The sequence below is a fragment of the Notothenia coriiceps genome, unplaced genomic scaffold, assembly GCF_000735185.1.
Source record: "Notothenia coriiceps isolate Sejong01 unplaced genomic scaffold, NC01 NC01_scaffold00015781, whole genome shotgun sequence".
NCBI classification, from domain to species: Eukaryota; Metazoa; Chordata; class Actinopteri; order Perciformes; family Nototheniidae; genus Notothenia; species Notothenia coriiceps.
Genome location: NW_011348482.1, coordinates 181256 through 200500, shown reverse-complemented (window position 1 = coordinate 200500; position 19245 = coordinate 181256). Strand labels below are relative to the sequence as shown.

The following is a 19245-nucleotide window of genomic DNA, read 5'->3' as shown; positions in this document are numbered from 1 at the left end:
GCTTGTACTGAGTAGCTAAGTGTTGAACTGTTTAAAATATGATGTTCTGTGTAACATCTTAAACATTAAAATGACCCTATTCTCAGAACCAAACACGCCAAAGATGCTTTTAGTTTTCATGCTCCCCACAAATGGAATAAACTGAGTTATTTTAAGTTGGGGCTAAAAACACTGCTTTTTACGGCTTACCCAGAAGCCTTTTAACTTGTTTTAGCACCTACCTTACAATGTTGTTTTTAAACTATTCTGCATCTCTTTTATGCATGTTTCTTTTATGAATCTGTTATTCCATTATGTTTATTTATTGTGTTCCTCTCTGTTGTCTTAATATTAAGTGTTAATGATGATGTAAAGCACTTTGAATTGCCTCTGTGTCTGAAAATGTGCTCTATAAATAAACCTTACCTATTCAATTATAAAGTGCATCTGTAGTGAGGTAATTTATTCACTTAATGCTTTCATATTTGTGTACACTGATTTCATGTGAAGGGAGAATTAATAGCTAGTTTATTTAAAGAAAGTGACTGATTGAGTTCTAAATTGAAAGCCAAACTCAACATTGGAAGAAGAAAATATCTGCAAACAAATTCAATTGTGACGTTTAAATTGCATCATTTAATTATCAGAATACAACGATTAGTTTAATCTTTTAATGGCATGCTGCAATTTCAAGTTTTTTGGTACAAAATAATTCATGCAGCATCAGTGATTTCAAAAGTGCAAAACGGGTCCGAAAATCACTTTACAGATCATAAGCCAGCATGCCAAACAGGACCAGAACCACCCCATAAAGCTGTTTTTTTTTTTTGAAAAACGTGCAAGAAGTGTTTTTTACCAAACGAGACCAATGAAAATACTTTGTTTAGAGAATACCCACATCATGTTCATAACGTCCACGTAGTACACTGGCAGATGTGGAACTCCCCACTCGTGCTTGTTTAAAAACATTCAGTAACAATCATTTCAAATGTACCAAAGAAAACTTACCAAACCTAAAAATGAGGTAACAGCTTGTAAACATTTTCATCACTTTGTTAAGTTGGCAACATTACATTTACTTAAAAGATTCAACAGATCGGCCCACTTGTAAACAATTCCCCGTGTTTTACGCATACACTTTACGCACGGAAATGAGTCGCTCGACTACTTTACTGTAGTCGTTTCTCGGACAGAAACGTGAGGTTTTGCATATCTTCCCTCGGTAAGACACAGAGAGAGCGTCTTTGAGAAGTAGACACAGGAGCAGACTTTGACCTGCAGTAGTAGACGCGCACTAGACCCTCATACCGGATCTCCTCCGCTCCAGTTCTACACAGTCCTTGCTCTCCATGCTCTAGCTGAGCCCGATCATGACCGTCTCCACGTCTTTGGAGGGTCTCCGGTCCTTCACCAGGAAGTTAATCATGCTCTCCGATTTGATCATCAGGTTGCATCCGAGGAAAAAAATACCAAACACCACGGTGAGCGACAACACGCAGAGCACTGCGATTTGCACCACACGCATGACGAAGAGTTTGCGCTCGTCTTGCACCAGCACCAGAGACCCTCCGCCATCGCCGGTCACCACGTTGTCGGTGCCGTTCCCGGAGTATGTCGCCAGAGTCCCGGCTAGGGTCTGACTCCCGTTGAACAGCGCGCTCTGGGTCACGTCGAAAAAGGAGATGTTCATGTTCCCTTGCGTGTAATCTGCAAATAGGCACGCGTCTCCACAAGTCTCACCGCAAAACTTGGACTCCAAGTAGAACTTTGCGTCATGTAAATGTTAAGGCAACAATTAGAAACTCAAAGATAATAGGCTTTTTAAAGTATAGCTCTCCAAGCAAACTCCGAGTTTTGCCACAGCCTCAATGCGTAATGACCACGTCCACATCACCGGGGCCGTTGCTATAGTCAAACAGCGTCGCATCAGGTGCATCCAAAAGTTAGTTTCTTCAACTCAAGTCTACGATTTTCTGAATGTAAGTGACTTGGACAGTTCTCAGACGGTGCTTCTTCTGTTGTAATAAGAGACAGCTCTCTCGCGTCGGTGTTCGCCTGCGAGCGCTTCTTTTGTGTCAAGTCTCTGGTGCGTTTTAAAGTGATGATGAGTTCCCCGTGGACCACACCATCACTCCTCACCAGGGGAGTTAGTCAGATGTCCTCAGATAATGCGCTGCTCTTCTGATGCACAGAAAGGGGAGAAGTCTCATTCCGCCCTAAAGTTATTATATTGTTCTATTTTATATATTTCTCATATGCTACTGTAGTTAAATGTTATGTATTTTTAAAGCAACATTTTAATATGGCATTATATGCACATTTTAATTATTTTATTTGTAGTTTTCTACTGGAAGCAATATATTTCCTAAGAGAGATCCTCCATCAGGTGGATGTGTTTAAAATAGTTACTTCCTGTTCTCTTAATTAAAGAATGAGTAAGGCTTAGAGTGTATGCTGTATTCTGAAATGCGTAGCACTCATTTATGCACATCAATATTGCCTGAAATCCTCACCAATATTGATTCAGATTTACATCAACTTTAGAGGCTTCTCTTGAGAGTGTTGAACATAATTCAAAACATGAAAGCATTTAGTCCAAAGAGAATCACAATCAGATGCAGATTTGTAATCTGCTACTTTCAGATGTATTTATAGAGTTTATTGCTGTTGCTGAGGGAACTGTCAGCATGACATGAAGGCCCTGAGATGGAGACCAATATAGGCACAGCGAGTTTTAAATCAGAAGTGAATCATTTATGATTGAACCATGGCAAATAGTTATTACAATTTTTGGCTCCTGTGCTTTCACTGCGCCTACTGTTTTCTCTCGGGCAGCAGCTCTAATGAAACCCTTAACAGCACAGAGCTCTGTTTTTATTGGATGTGTTATTCAAATATCACATTTGTCTTTCAGGTGTTTGTGCACCTATTGCAGCTTCCTGAGACAGTAGTTCATTGAAGAGGAGGAGAACCCACTGTAACCTGATCTGTAAAGAAATATGACCCCTGGGTAAGCTTGTCTCACTGCAAGTGTACCATATGAATTAAGTGAAAATGTATTTTCAATCATCCTTGATTCTTATTACAATAATAAAGTGTGCATCTGTCTTTACAAATAATGTCTTCTCCTTTATCTGTCAGCTCCTAATCTGAGTTTTATTTATGAGGTCTGTTTTGTTTAGACTACACATTTGTGGGAAAAAAACATTTTAAAATATAGTTTCATTTACTTTTGCATATCGCTCAAAGTTGTTCTACCTATAACTAATACATTATTAGAGTGAAATGAGTTGGGAACTAATACAAAAAAGGGCAGCACTTAATTAGTCATGATGTCATTTTAAATAACTCCATGGATTTTATTTTTAGAATACTTTAAAATATTTAATCAGATTGCCTTCCATACATGAAACTTGTTTTAAAAATCGTGCATGTTAGCAAGATTTTCCTTTTTTCTGATGACCATAAGTGGAAACATCAACACAGGTTGTTACTGGATGGGTGGATTCTTGACCAGTAAGAAAAAGTCAGTTTGTGCTGCAGGAAAAAAATCCGACATATGATTTACGGCTAATCATGAATTGAAGACATTTCAAATTTATACAAATATCTATGCAGGTTTTAATGAAAATGGAACTGCTGTAGGGAGGAAGATAATTTAAAGTCACTATAAACTATCCTAGCACCAATTTAATATTTATTATCTAATTATATCGGTAAAGAAATACAGCGGCTGTAACTACCCCAAACTGCTGTTATAATGCAACTATATTTTATATAAATAACTGTTTTAAACACATCCACCTATATCTTTATATGAACTCTCAAATGTTCTTTGAAAAGCACAGAGGAGAAAACAGCATATTCCTATTTTATCATAACAATGACTTGAAATGTAACAGTTGCACTGATTCATCTCAACAGGTTACAAAGAAAATGTGTCTCAAACATTTTAAAATGACTCCCAAAGACTTGTCTGCAGAGCCTGTCAAATTAATCCGCTGTTTGTCCAAAGCAAAGGCCATGAAATTCAATTTGGGATGCTCCTGATGTCTGGGTATAAGCAGCTTTCAGCCACCAAGTGACAAGCGTGTGTACAAACAATGATTAGCTACATCCACAAAAACCTTCATAAGCCTGGAGGTGGTTTACTCTGAGATCCTTTATTAATGCCTGGTAATAAGTAGTATGAATATGAACAAGTAGGCTACTTTCCGTGTACATAACATTAAGTAATCTCATTAGCTTTAGGATTTGGTTGCTGCAAATTAATTGGCAGCGTGTAAATCAAAGCTGAGCAATTTGATTCCCTTCTATTATTCATTGCAGTGTAATTATGGAAAGCAGCTTGTACTTACTCTCTATCTCTCTGTCAATATGTAAATGCTCTGCTAAAGGTAAAACCTAATAATGGCGTAGGCTTTAAAAAACTAAGAATTTATAAATGAGGAGCAACTGGTTGACGAGTGCGGAGGACGACACTTTATTGAACATGCCACTCCTTTGAAATAATAACCAAAATCTATTGGAAATGTGTCACATCATTATTTTATATATTTCAAGAAACGTATCACATCATTATTTCATATCTTTCAAGAAGTTTTGCCACTTAAAAAAGCTTTATAAACTGACAAAGCTGTTGCTCAATCATTACCTCACACTCTTTTGAGCATCAGGTTGAAGATTTGCTGTGAACACTGCACATTTAATTGATGCAGCGTTCACTGGCAGAAATATATCTTGATGGCGGTTATCCTGTACAACTGTATACGGATATTTATTCATATGTGGATGCATATAGACATGAATGTGAGTGTCTGACTTGTTCCTAAGCAACAGTAGACCTGTGAGCCCAGTGACAGATGGTTGGTGAAGTTATTTTGGTTTAGAGAAGAAGAAGAGGGAGGGAACGATGAGGTGCCTGGACGGAGGAAAAGGGGGGGGGGGGTTTGTTTCCACTTAACATCAGGGAATTGGCAGCCTAGCAACATAAACTAAGTGAAAACATCCTTAGCAACAAGGAGGTGGTGTTTGACCACCCACTTCCCTGTTGCTCCTTACCCCCACATCCTTTTTGTTCGTGGTGCTGCCACAGGGCTGACATAGCTCAAGACTCAAAATGGACATACCCTGAGAAGACTTTCCTCACTACTTCCCTCTTCTTAATTGATACATTTCTTTTAAAATGCCCCTTTTAATAGCTGATCAAAGCACAAACAGGACTTTGAGGAAGCCTATGCAAACACCAAGGCAAGTAAAGAAAGTGTTAAAGGTTATGTTTTGATCCAAAGGCGTTTATCCACCTTTGGGACTCTTAATCACGCAGAAGTAAATACAGTCATTAATTACGCACTGATACAGATTGCAGGTTACAGTGCCACTGCCGAGTGCTGCCCGACATCAACCCCACACTAAGCAACCATCAGTCATTATAGTTATTTTAAGGAGACAATGACTTCATTACTTTGATTTGCATTGGGATATTAGACTTAGTGTTCATTTGTTTATATGGCTGGTAAAATGTGTTTGTTTGAGAAAAGATTACAGATGTCATCTTCTTTGATGAAATGCCTGTTCTGCCTCCGCTGTGCAGCTACTCAAGGCATTCCCATTAACTTAATTTCCACTTAGACCTACATCAGAAGTACAGGCTATACCATGTTCAATATTTTCTGTCTATTTATTTTCCACAACCAGCCTTTATTTCCTCTTTACTTAATTTTGTTCCAGCTGTCTCCCTCAGATTAAAGAGCAGGCGACATTACACTTCCCTCAGTCCTGAAGTTTTGATGCACTTAAAACAACACGCAATGGCATAAATGCACTATTTACATTTCTCAATCATGTTTCCTCAGTTATTTATTATTTTGTACTTTCTATTGCTTGACATCCTCTGAGTGGGAAATGTAAAATGCAGATCCAGATAGGCAATAGGAGGTAAAGCTTCACATAACAAACACACATATCCACCCACCCTAGCAACTCCATGGTACATTACATAAGCCTGCCAACCCTTCACTTGAGAAAAACTCATATCCCTCCACTTGACCCTCCCACCCGCAAGTTAAACCCAGTGAAACCGGAAAGGGTAAGCCAAACACCCATTTTTTCCTGAGAGAAATTGCGTTTGTAATAACGGCTCTCTGCGACGGTGTTCTCAGACTCAGTGAAAGGCTTAAAGGGCTCCAAATAGATCTGTAACGCAGGTCAGGACCCTTCCATCCCCCTTTCCTTCTCCAGCCCCCATCCTCACTTCTTGTTCAGTCTTAATTGGCTGCCATCTGACCCAGTCTCTGGCTTTTTACTCAGGACGACAGACGCTATGCTCTTCCCAAAATGCCACTCATCTGTGGGGGTGAAGCGCCACAGACAGATATGGAGCCAATAGATCTAAAGCAGTCAATACTGGAGAGGCGGTTTGATTGCCTTCAGTGTATTACCTGAACTATCCAACCACACTAAGAGCCTAATGCCAGCAGAAGATTAGACTATTATAGCTTTTCTACTTATTTCTCTATTTTTGTCATTCCTTCTCGCGGCAGTTCTTGGACACGGTGGCAGTAACTTAGCAACAAGCCGAAGAATAGAAGCAGGGCACAGGGATAACGATTCAATACATGGACAAGTGCAGAGATAAGAAGCATTGTCTGCTTCTGCAAGCCCCAACACACACATACGACGCACACTTCCAAAAGTTCATTCGCAATTTGAGCTTTTATCCCATTTTCTGCCTCATTTTCTTTTGATTTATTTTTCCTTCATGTTTTAGAAACCGCCAAATGTCCACATGCTCCATCATTCAGTGGAACAGGAACTGTTTTTTCTGTGGCGGCCTCTATCAGATAAGTGAGGATGGAGAGCTTGGTTAGACTGTTTATATGTAATGCATTTTTACTTTGCAATAGCTTGGGGCAAAGTCAGTCCTTTTTAGATAGATCTGAAAATTACCTACAGTAAATGACCATTGTTGTATATTTTCTTGTCCCACTAGGGGTCCTTCTAATGCAACTACACACTTTTTGCTGCTTCAAGACTTTGTGCTATTCATTTTGAGTTTCTTGATATTCGGTTTCATGAAAGTTTACCAATTTGTACAGTTTATGTATTTACTGTCACACTCTCTGCTCTTCCAGTAATGAGTTTGAAATTAAAAGGATAGTTTGGATTTTTCCTACACTCAAACAACCGTGTCTTCCTTGTTCTGCAAATTAAATTGGTGTTTTTCTCAGAGGACTCTGGTGGCTTTGAAAAAAACATGGATGAAGTGGGGAAAGTATTTTAAATATATAGCATGAATAAACTGATATCAACTTTTAGGTGGGTTTTTGTTTCAGGTGGCTTATTTATGTTTTGCTGTTGCCCCTATTAGCAGCAGTTCATTGTTTTGCTTTCGTGACATTACTCCTGTCTGCTCCTCTAAACTTTCAGCCACTATCTATACTGTAGGTTGTACACTGGATCATACAACTCCACTTCAATATCAATGTATCCCTTTAATTAATTTCACTTAAATATTTTTGCAACACTTGATGCAATTTCCTTACATCATCAACTATCTGTCCATAAAACAAAATGAAACTGATCCTAATGTGTGCATGATGATGGATGGCTAAGTGTTATCAGTAAAACACACTGCAAGCATTTTTTAAGGATAAAAGTGATAATTTGTTCAAAAATAATTAGATAATTGTGGGTCTATTCTTTTGTTCTGCCTAACTTCCACCCCATAGTTGCAGATAAATCTGTTTCTTGAGAAGAGCTGCAAACATCAACAAACCCATATTAGGTAATAAACAGCAGAATAAACGTACTCCACGGAAAGTAAAGTAGGCTTTATTAGGTTCGTTTTTCTTATCAAACGTTATCAAACCATTGGAAAACGAGTTTCAACAGGCCATGAATAAGCTGTTCGCTGTTAAATGTACGGGATGGAGTTTGATGTGGCGAAACTGTATGACCCAACACGAGTTTAGTCATGTCAAGAATGAGGAAAGGCGTTCATGTTGCGAATTGAACAAGCCCACAGGGAACGGAGACGACTCGTGTCTAATCGGCTCCGTTACTCTCCAGCCATGGGAGCTTTTTCAGACAGTCTCCTGATACTGTTTCTCTCTTTGTTATCGGCATCAAACGTTTTCGGTAAGTTTTAAATTATTTCAGTTACTTTTTACAACTTTCACCTGCTAAGGCGACCTGTTTTTTTCTTCTGCCCGACAAGTGGGGCACCTTTTGAAGGTACCACCCACAGTTAGAACTTAAACTGTTTATGTGCTGATGGTTTTCGATGTCATGTCCTCAGACTGAACACAGAATAATTGACTGTAAGTTGAATTGAATGCGGCACCGCTGTTGGTTTTAATTGCGCTGCTCTGTTGGAGCTTTCGCCACCTTTCCTTATAAGGGAGTGAAAAGAGTCGGGATGTGAGGACCAGGGCTCCTCCACAGGCTGCCTGGTCTCCGCAGCAATAATCATTATTATAATTAATTATTAACAACAACAGGGAATACACATACCTCTCCCTATATATAGCTGCCAATGCGGTTTTACTTGTCCTTAATTGACTCAAAAGCTACCTAAATAAATAAAACAAAATGACAGATTTTCTATAAGGACTATACAGCATAACCATGAAGTAGCCTACTGTATCTGGAAAAAAAAAAAATAGGCCTATGTTTGGGGTTAATTAGTAAACTACAGGAGCCATTGTTCATTTTTAATAGATATTTCTAGACTCAGGCAGTTATTCAAGTGTCTATTAAACTTTATCGCTCTTTGTCAGATAAAGAACGTTAACAGTGGGGACTGAACTTCTCTGTTCTCCAGTGAGCCGCACCCAAAGGTCATGCTAGATAACAGATATAAAAGCATTTGGCAATATTTGTTTACTTACATAGAATTGAAATGTTTGTGCAATTTCCTGACATGATCAAATGACTCTCAAAAATTAGACTTCAACATCCATCACTTCTTGTGAAAGACTTAATTTGAAGGATCTAGTGTCTGTGTTTGTGGTTGAAAAGAGCTGCCTGTCACTGCCGATTTAAGTGTGGTCAGCAGTGTTATCTATGACATACATGTACTGAGGAAGAAAAGTGGCATGTGACATATGGTTGACAGTTATGAAGGAAGTGTACTCATTTACATCCAAACACTACAAAGAATACATTTATATCACTTTGTATTATACTTTTAACTCAACTGAATTTATTTCATCCCTTATTTTACTTGGTACATTGCAGATACAAACTTTAAATATAAACAACAAATAAATGATGATTATGAATAAACATAAGGTTTCTTCACAAGCTGCAATGTTAAAATAATGTACTCTTTAATGAATCAATAATAATAAACAATAGACAATTGTCTGAAATATACCATTCTGCATAATGAATACTTTCACATTGTGTACATTTTATTGTTAGGATTATTCTTTTGTACTTTATATAACAGTGGGTAGCCTACTTTTTATTAAACTGATTTTGTGTTACATTTCTATTGTGCTGGCTATTACAGGTTCCAACATCTGCACCTCACAAGGAGTCACCACATGTCAACATTGCTTGGCTGTTCATCCTACGTGTGCCTGGTGCTCTCAGGAGGTAAAAACACCAGACGCACACTTTCACACAATGTGTAATTGCTCCTCCCTCCTATAGCTCTGTGCAGCAAGTTAGTACAGGAAACTTGGTTTCCACCAGCATTCGTCTTTTTGTCATTTTTTTTTGTTTGTTCTTCAACATGCTTACACATTGTAGCGATAGGGAAATGGGTGTATATCCTATGGACTTTTCAAAACGGGATATAACTGTGCCTGCTTTTAGGTGGATACATCAATATTATCTCCTAAATGCAAACCTAAAAAGCTTTTTCTTTAATGGATTTTCTTTAACACAATGATACTTTATATAGGAATATGGCAAGGGAGGATCCGGTGCATCCCGCTGCGACCTGAAGGCCAATCTGCTGAAAGGGGGCTGCAGAATTTCTGATCTGGAGTTTCCCTCCAGCACCCTGAATATTCAGAAGGACACACCGCTCAGCGACAAGGCCTCTGGCACTGCTGATGATGTCACACAGATAAGGCCTCAGAAAATCCATATTGCACTAAGACCAGGTACTTTCACCCAACGTCTGCCTACAACCAGTAGCTAAAAATCATTCATGACCAGATATACACATTGGTGACTAGACACCAACGACCATTACTATTGTTCTGGATGCAATATTAGCCTGCATTTTCAGAACTGGTTAACCTACGAATGTCCATCTGTAAATGAATTACTCATCCTGTGTTACCTTGAATTTGTTAGAAAACGTTGTTGTTCTTGCATTCCTCCATGTAGTATGTAATAAGAGTATGGCTGTATATATGAGACTCGAATTATACTGTATTTCTTACTTGAAAAACAAACGTGGTGTAAGGAGAGACAATTGATCTCATCCAGTCTATCATTCCCTCCTCCATCTCTGCGGCCCTCTGCTCTTCCCCTCTCAGGAGACTCCCAGCATTTTTCAGTGTCAGTGAAACAGGTAGAGGATTACCCACTGGACCTCTACTATCTGATGGATCTTTCGTATTCAATGAAGAATGACTTGGTTCGCCTTCGCGACTTGGGCAATGAGCTTGCCGTGACCATGGGCCGCACCACCAGCAACCTGCGCATGGGGTTTGGAGCCTTTGTGGACAAGACCATCTTCCCTTACATGTACACCCATCCTCCAGAGGCATTGGCAAACCCTTGCTTTGGGCAAGCCACTTGTGTGGCTCAATTTGGGTTCAAGCATGTGCTGTCACTGACAGAGAAGGTGGCTCGCTTCACTGAGGAGGTTAAGAAACAGCAGGTGTCTAAAAATAGAGACGCTCCGGAGGGTGGATTTGATGCCATCATGCAGGCTGTGGTGTGCAAGGTATGAAAATGTAGTTACATACACAAGCTTGCTGACGTGCAAAACGGAGAATCTGCATTACGCATATTAGTCTTTCTCTTACTTGTCATATAATTTCTCTGTTCATTATCATTAGGAAAGGATTGGCTGGCGCCCAGATGCCTCGCACCTTTTGGTGTTCACCACTGATGACGTTACTCACATCGCTCTGGATGGACGTATAGCAGGAATTGTCCAGCCCAATGATGGCCTATGCCACCTTGATCAGGACAATGTTTACAACAAAACTGCTGTGCTGGTAAAGAGCGATCATTCAGCACATTAGCATTTCACTTTGGTTTTAATAGTTAATACAGTTGTTGGACAGAACCTACTTCCCTTTTATTATTTTCTTCATGGGTCTTTCAGGACTATCCCTCCTTGGCACAGATGACAGAGAAAATGTCTCAAAACAACATTAAATTAGTTTTTGCCGTGACCAGCACAGTGGTGCCACTTTATAAGGTAAACAAACTGCACTGCTTGTGCCACACGCATTTCCTTAAGCTATTGGCATTAAAACAAATTAGTTGGTCATCATCTTGCTGTTTTTTTTTGTGTTCCCAGGAGTACAGTAACCTTATTCCAGGCTCAACTGTGGGATTGCTGTCGGAGGACTCTGGGAATGTTATTCAGCTCATTTCAGATGCTTATGCGGTAAGGATTTCCGCAAAATTGTGTTTCTTGAAAATTCATGCAATATATTTCATCTGTAAAAAATGTCTAACCTCATAACTTTGTGTGGAGCAGAGAATTAGCTCTAACGTGGAACTGGAGTTAGTGGGAGTTCCAGATGAGTTGAATCTGTCCTTCAATGCCACTTGTCTAAATGGAGAGGTCATCCTTGGACTCAAGTCCTGCTCCGGCCTCAAAATTGGAGACACAGTACGTATCTGTTGAGATGTTGACATGCACATTTATAGACACAGTCACAGATACATTTCCTCCTCAGGTGTCATTCAATGTGGAGGCTCAGTTACGTGGCTGCCCGATGGAGAAGAGCCGCACTTTTACTATCAAACCTCGAGGCTTTAAGGATTCCCTGGAGGTAACCGTTGACTTTTCCTGTGGCTGCGACTGTGAGGCGAAGGCCCTAGCCGACAGCTCCCTCTGTAGCGACGGCAACGGGACCTACGAGTGTGGCGTGTGTCAGTGTCACAAGGGCCGTCTGGGCCCAACCTGCCAGTGCTCAGTGGAGGACTACAGTCCGTCTGATGATGCCAACTGCAACCCAAAGCCTGGGAGCCCAATCTGCAGCGGGAGAGGCGACTGTTTGTGTGGACAGTGCTCCTGCCATGACAATGAGTTCGGCCAGGTGTGGGGCAAATTCTGCGAATGTGACGACTTTAACTGCCTGCGCTTCAAAGGGGCACTGTGCTCCGGTGAGTAGATGCACTCCTTTAGGTCATCAACATTGTTTGCACTTTTTGCATCTTTGCCAATATGACATCTTGCTAAAAAACATAATCATAAGAGGAAGCACTTACGACAGGGACGCCTGATCCCGACCGCACGCACATACTTCTTCATTACATCTGTACTTAGTACTCGATACACTAGAAAAGTAAACTCAGTAGATTTCAGATTGCGGCCAGCTGTCTATAATGACAACGTATTTAATGTTTCATTAAATAACACAACTCAACCCCCTAATCGTTTTTACTTGCAAATCTCACACAATGGATATGATCTATTCTAGAGCCTCTAATGTTTTGAACATGTTTTTCTGTTCATGTTCAGGTGGAATTCGTCATAACTGTAAGCACCCAGACTAAACAGCATTTCTATCCATTAAATAAGGCAGTGGCAGAAATCTCAAAACATTGACAGATGAAAAACTGCATGGCTAGATCTTTTTTAAATAAATAAGTTCTTTCTTCTTCTTCTTTTTTGTTTTTCTAAGGAAACAAACTCATTATGATACTCTTCCCAGGAAAGATAATATTGCCCTTTCCTTTTCCCTGTTATACGGCCCACCCTGACCTTTCTGGATCCTACTCTGGTTGTTTCAAGTCGTTTTTAGTCTGTAAACACACCTTAGTTAGTTTTCTGATACTTAGCTTGATAAATAAAGTAAACACAGCCTTTTCTGTGCTAATGTTTAATTACTACTACATTCTCTGTTTTGCTTGTAAAGGACTTGTAAATAATTGCATAATTTAGCTGCCAAGCATAAACAGTAATGCTTACAAATTGAACAATACTCGGTCAGGTCTGTAAACTTGTTTGAACTTGGTTTGATTTATGTTCTTACCACTTGCAGCAGTGCGCCATGATGTGCTATCACTCCCTCCCACAGTTACTCAATCACAGTGATGAAACATCAATAGGCTTGGCCATTGGGTTTTTTAATGTAACTGCAGTTTGGGTGGGAATTGTAAGGAGGAGGCTGAGGAAAAGCAAAATAGGAATCTAATTTTTATTTATTAAGCAAGGAGGGTCTATTTAAAATCTGCATTTTCTCCCTAACTCTCCATTACGGGAAGAGGAACCAATGATGTTTTAGCTAAAAGTCAGGATATCTCAACCACTGCTATATTGATTCTGCACAGCACCAAATGTAAAAAATTGCAATACTAAATCCATGGAGTGTGCTTTTTACATACAGTAGTTTTACAGTAATGGATTCCGGTTTCTAGTAAACTATTTGAAGAAAAAGGAAATGGGTATAAACATCACAAACGGTGTGAATATACTTTTCACAGCCTCATAGTATTTCAACATTCACAACTAAACTAAACATACTCTGGGTCACTTGTGGGTTCAACATGATCTGAGGAGAAGATAGAGGGTCATGTGTCTTAATTTTTCTTAGCATGACATAATTTTCAACAAGAAGGGGTTTCTCAAAGGAGGTATTTAGTCTTAATGATGACGCCCATGGTTTGGGCGCAGACGCTCACCCAACTTGCCCTCCCACACCTACACAAACAAATCCATTTCTTGTGTAAGTCAGTCCACAGAGCTCAATTGGGGCCATAACATTGTTCTGTCTCAGTAGACTCATGACAGTGTTGTCTTTAAAGAGTGAGCGTCCCTCCCTCAGCCCCAGCTCAATTGGAGCTACTGCGAACCAGGTTTCAGAAAAAGCTCCAGCTCAGGGATATTCCCGTTGGCTGTGTATTTCCTCCTGTGCTGAGGGGCTGAGGGACCGGTGCAGGAGCAGGAGTCAGCAAGCACAGCCGCAGGGCCCATAAATATGAGGAAGAGAACACAGGAAGGTTTGCATTCCACTGCTGACGAGAATTGGCCCAACCCCTTTTCTCTCCAGCATGTCTCTATCCCCACTTCATTTATTATGTTCCCTCTCTTCTTCCATCCGTGATCTGTTTTACTGTTCTGTCTTCATTCCTGTTTTTTTCCTTTTATCATGGCCCCGATGTTTACCTTCTCTTAAGCAAAGGCAGTTGATTAATGGATAGAATTACTGTGCAGTCTCACAGAGTATGATGTAAACCCTAAAACTCCCTTTTTTGTGTGTGAATCACCTTTCAAACTAATAGGAACAAGTCAACAACGCAGTCTTGTAAGGTTTAAGTGCTCTACACTGCAAACAATATTAATTGTAACATTGACAATATAGTTTCCACAGTTTTTCAACAGGTTTAGGTTATCTTCTCAACAGAGAAAGAAAGATTACTCAGCGATTGTTTTGCTAACAATATGCAAGACTGTTAAACATTAACTGTGAACACATCTTATTATCACAGCTATAAACACAATGTAAAAGAGAAGCCATTATTGACAGGGTGGAGACTGGGGAATTATTTCCTAGAGTTTTAAGGGGGGTGATTTGTTTTGGACTCTGGAATTACCGACCCTTGGACCCTCTGTGATATTTCATGACCAGTTACTCCCCCATTCTGATCCAGCTGGGGTGTGACTCCTTCACTTTGCTCTTAGTCACCCAGCGCCAAATCCTGTTTGGTTTCCTGCAGAGAACGCTGTAGTCTGCAGGGCTCTGCCTTCGTTTCTTAAGTAGCTTAATCTCTCTGTCTCTCCGTAATCCAGGGAGAAAAACTATTTTCTGTCTGCAAATTGTTGCATCACTATGACACAAATTGTGTGTGTGTGTATCAGTGTGTGTGTGTGTGTGTGTGTGTGTGTGTGTGTGTGTGTGTGTGTGTGTGTGTGTGTGTGTGTGCGTGCGTGAATATAGTTCCCAAGTTATTCCATTAGTCACCATCAATCTACTACTTCTGCCATCAGATGTTGATTGTTGTTTAAAATTGATCAGGTTGTTTTTTTACAAAACCAATTAATATCAATAACTAATTCAATCACGTTAAGCAACTTATGACAAAAGAAGAAACAGATAGTACCTAAGTACAAATCACGCATAGTAATGCTTAACACCTAACAGTAGGAATAACAAAATCTAAAAACCCATCCACAGATACACTGTGTGGCCCAAGCATGCAAAGTGATGGGCAATTGTGTCATTTGTATTTTGTAGTTTTGTTTGCGAGTCCCCACCCATGTGGATAATATACCTGGAAAACATTTTTTTTTATTAATACGCAATGTTGATGATGTTCAAATTGTACAAATTATATATTAAAGAATATATTTGAAAGGACTCTTATAGCTTCAACTACATCATCTTTTTGCTTTTTCCAGATCATGGGAAGTGTGGCTGTGGCATCTGTCAGTGTGACGCTGGATGGAAAGGAGATAACTGTAACTGCTCCACACAAATAGACACCTGCATGTCCAGGATTGGCATGCTGTGCAGTGGCCGGGGTTACTGTGAGTGTGGGGTTTGTCAATGCACTCAGCCAGGCGCCTACGGAGACACCTGTGAAAAGTGCCCCACCTGTCCTGATTCCTGTACTTTAAAAGAGTAATTATATTTCTTCATGTTTTAACAAACAAGACACATTAGGGAAGGGAGAAATGAACAGAGAAAAACAAATTCTTAATTACACAGAGTTCCTCCTTGTTAGTATACATTAAAAGACTGTATATAAAGACACAACAAATAGTTGATAATTAGTCATATTTTACTTAAATTATTAGAAGTCCTCTTCTGAAGACTCCTAATAAGTATACAAACTATAATGGAAAAATGTCCAGTAACTGTTGAAATGTATATTGCAAACTACTGACTTTGCCATCCTCAACCACTGCCACTAGCAAAGAAAACATCCTTCAACAGATTTTGAGACTAACTGGATTTACTCTGCAGTGCAACATCAATCAATCATTATTTTCCCACATTCCAAGATGATAACAAACTACTCCCACACACATTGTTTAACAAATTCAGGTGTGGTTTCATGCCGTGTTAGAGAAAGTACTCTTATATTGACCTCAAACTCAAACTAGTAACTTTAGTTATCATACAAATGTAGTGTATTCTTAGATGTTACTGGTAGTTTGTCCATCCCTTGCATACCAAACTGAAGCACGCACTGCTACTAAAGAGCATAAACAGTATACACACTGAGTACTGTACAACATTTACTAAATGGGACTCTGCTTACAGGAAGTGTGTTGAGTGTCAGCACTTCGAGAGAGGACAGTACACTGAAGACAACAGCTGCAGTAGAATCTGCAAAGATGAAATTAAAGTAGTGGAAGAACTGGGTGAGTTTTCTATTCTATTCCATCTCTAAACTCTTAACTTCATACTGGGATATTAATCACTCGTGCTAATTCTCACTGCTGTTATCCTGCTGCACATCATATGAGAAAAATTCCCCTGGAAGTAGCTGAAGGGATCCATTTTGGTCAAAAATGATAATGCACTGATAGGTATTTTATGTTTTTAAAGATCACTTGATTAACATATTTGTCATACCTTATATCTTCCTTATCCCCTTTCTGCTGCAGTTTTCCATGAGAGCAATGCAGCAGCAGTGAATTGCTCGTACAAAGATGAAGACGACTGTGTTGTGCACTTCCAGTATTACGAAGATGAAACTGGCAAATCCATTCTGTTTGTGATAAAAGAACCAGGTAATTATACGTTGTTTGCATATGAGAGACATTTACATTGTCAGAGAACTTTGCATAAACATTTAAACACACTGTTAGGGTAGAAGAGTGTGTTTGTAAATGTAATTTCAGCCTGTGTCTGACCGGCAGCAGCAAATGGGAAACAGTGTGCGTAACCAGTAATCTTGTTTTTCCAAAAACATACTTAATGATCAGCTAACCACAGGTACACCCTGCCACACCATAGACATCCACACATTTAGTAATAATATACTCTATATTTTGCAATGGAGTGTTTCACATTGGACTCGATTGCTTAACTTCTCAATTGAGCTCCACTTCTTAACCAACATCATGGGAACCAGGAAGAAATTATCTCCGTTTCAACCTCTGCCTCCCCCTCCTGTCTCCCGTCTCCCGTCTCTCAGAGTGTCCTCAGGGTCCAGACATCTTGGTGGTGCTCATGGCGGTGGCCGGAGCTATTTTGCTACTGGGCATCGTGGGTCTGCTCATCTGGAAGCTGCTGGTCACCATTCACGACCGCGGAGAGTATGCTAAGTTTGAGGAAGAAAGATCCAAAGCCAAATGGGATACGGTGAGAAAAAAAACTGTATAAAGTAACAGAATATGGCTGCCTTCTAAAGGGGAAAGCCTAAACTGACATCTGTGTATGAATGATTTAAACAGCAATGCCTTTGTTTTGATTTCCTAGGCTAACAATCCCTTGTACAAAGGAGCCACATCGACCTTCACCAATGTAGCGTACCGAGGCACTTAACGATTCAATGCAATGAGGAAAACTCAGGGGTCAACGACAGAGATGGAATGTAGTAGCAGAGAAATGGGAAGATCCTTCACTGTATCTGAAAAGTAGTTCATGCTGTAAACAACATGGTGTGTTATTGTACATATTGTAAACATACTTAAAACTGGTAATGTCAGAGATGCTGGCCTGATTTTAGGGTTCCTGTTTTTGCCATATGTCATGCAGTTTTCTGCAGAAGTGTACATTCAGTCGTTAAGCATTGTGGTCTTTTTACAAAGCTTTTCTATCGTTGCGGTTAACTGGTTTTAACAAGCGTGAAGCACTCTTTGGAGTGTTTCATGTTTGTGATGTATATTGTTTTTTTTTTAATGGGTATCAGCAATGGCTTCTGCATCATCCTCTTATTTGTGTATATTGGGCTTTTTCATTTTTCATTTATTTCTTCATAAATTGCTGAATTGTAAACTATTTACATGTTTCCATTGACCAGCACTATTTTAAACTGCAATGTCATGTTGTTTATTTGTGTATATAAGCATACTTGTATTGCACAAAAAAATTATAATGGCAACAATATCCTCCATATGGAAGAAGATTGTACAATGTGATGTGTATTTAGGTTGTACAGTTCTGATCCTCTCCTGGGACATGACCTGCAAGATTGCTGCATAGTTGTCTGTGTTTTTTGTTGCACTTTTTAAGAATGTCTGGGGTATTGCTCTAGTTTGTTACACAGATGGAAGGTATAAAGATGAACTATACTTAACAACTTTTGTATGATGCCTAACATTTTTATTTCTTTAAACAAATGTCCAAGCTACTTATTCCCTTTATTGAGTTCTGACTTACTGTACAACATCCTTAAACACAACATACGTATGTTTCAGATAGAAACAGCTTCAGGAAGACACAGAAAGCTATTTAAAATTGTAACATAAATTAGAAAGAGATATATTCTTATACATTTTCAAAGTATGTCTTTTTGATTCCCAGTTGACACAGGAATAACAAAAGAAACAATTAAGGATTGGTTAGCCACATTTTTATATTCAATTCATGCAGGTTCACTAGATGCAGGTTCACTATGATGTGGGTGTTATATTAATAACATGAATTTCAGAGTGCAGAGGCAAAATGTCCTATGGTCACAGGCACAGCTGTGAACATCCAATCTAGTCATAGAATATGTCCTGTAACATGGCACACATCATTAAGATTAGACTGTTATTTCCCCTTCCTGCTCTTGTGAGTGTCAGATCTTCAATCTGATATTGTTGTCACAAAATGTAGCACTTCCCCTCACATCCATCAACATATATCTCTGTCACCACATCCTGTTCATCACACTGGCCTGATGAGTCCAGCTAATGTGTGCTCCATCAAGTTGTTTTTATACAGTTCTTTGGTGATCCAGTCGTCCTTGGAAATAAAACGGTACATCACAATTGTCTTTATTCATTTCGCTATTAGTTGACGTTAACCTTTTAGTACAATCAATGGACAGGACATGTTGTTGGATCTGCTTGGCTGTTTAACTGTGCTCCATGCCAGTTGTATAGTAAATGTGTATTAATTCTCATAGGCAATATCAAAGTGTTTATAGTAAATTACCTGTTGGCTTACGGATAAC

General features: G+C 39.4%; 2 protein-coding genes across 2 annotated transcripts; one reads left to right on the top strand and one right to left on the bottom strand.

Moving 5' to 3' along the window:
* Window positions 1–636: 636 nt before the first annotated feature.
* Window positions 637–2023, bottom strand: rprml (reprimo-like). The gene has a single exon (XM_010775436.1). It carries the CDS (start codon window positions 1667–1669, stop codon window positions 1334–1336), a length of 336 nt encoding a protein of 111 aa, XP_010773738.1. The 5' UTR covers window positions 1670–2023; the 3' UTR covers window positions 637–1333.
* Window positions 2024–7980: 5957 nt separating this feature from the next.
* itgb3a (integrin beta 3a) lies at window positions 7981–19060 on the top strand. Its single transcript, XM_010775434.1, has 14 exons — window positions 7981–8118; window positions 9497–9582; window positions 9893–10097; window positions 10479–10891; window positions 11007–11168; window positions 11279–11374; window positions 11477–11566; window positions 11660–11794; window positions 11862–12291; window positions 15530–15752; window positions 16398–16498; window positions 16745–16870; window positions 17278–17444; window positions 17562–19060. The coding sequence occupies exons 1-14, from the start codon at window positions 8052–8054 to the stop codon at window positions 17625–17627; spliced, it is 2367 nt and encodes a 788-aa protein (XP_010773736.1). The 5' UTR covers window positions 7981–8051; the 3' UTR covers window positions 17628–19060.
* Window positions 19061–19245: the final 185 nt, after the last annotated feature.

Excerpts from the sequence above, each read along its gene's own strand:
- rprml (XM_010775436.1), bottom strand. The coding sequence starts at position 1,669 with ATGAACATCTCCTTTTTCGACGTGACCCAGAGCGCGCTGTTCAACGGG.
- itgb3a (XM_010775434.1), top strand. The coding sequence starts at position 8,052 with ATGGGAGCTTTTTCAGACAGTCTCCTGATACTGTTTCTCTCTTTGTTA. Across the intron at positions 10,098-10,478 it reads CCATATTGCACTAAGACCAG|GAGACTCCCAGCATTTTTCA; the intron begins GTACTTTCACCC and ends TTCCCCTCTCAG. Across the intron at positions 10,892-11,006 it reads TGCAGGCTGTGGTGTGCAAG|GAAAGGATTGGCTGGCGCCC; the intron begins GTATGAAAATGT and ends CATTATCATTAG.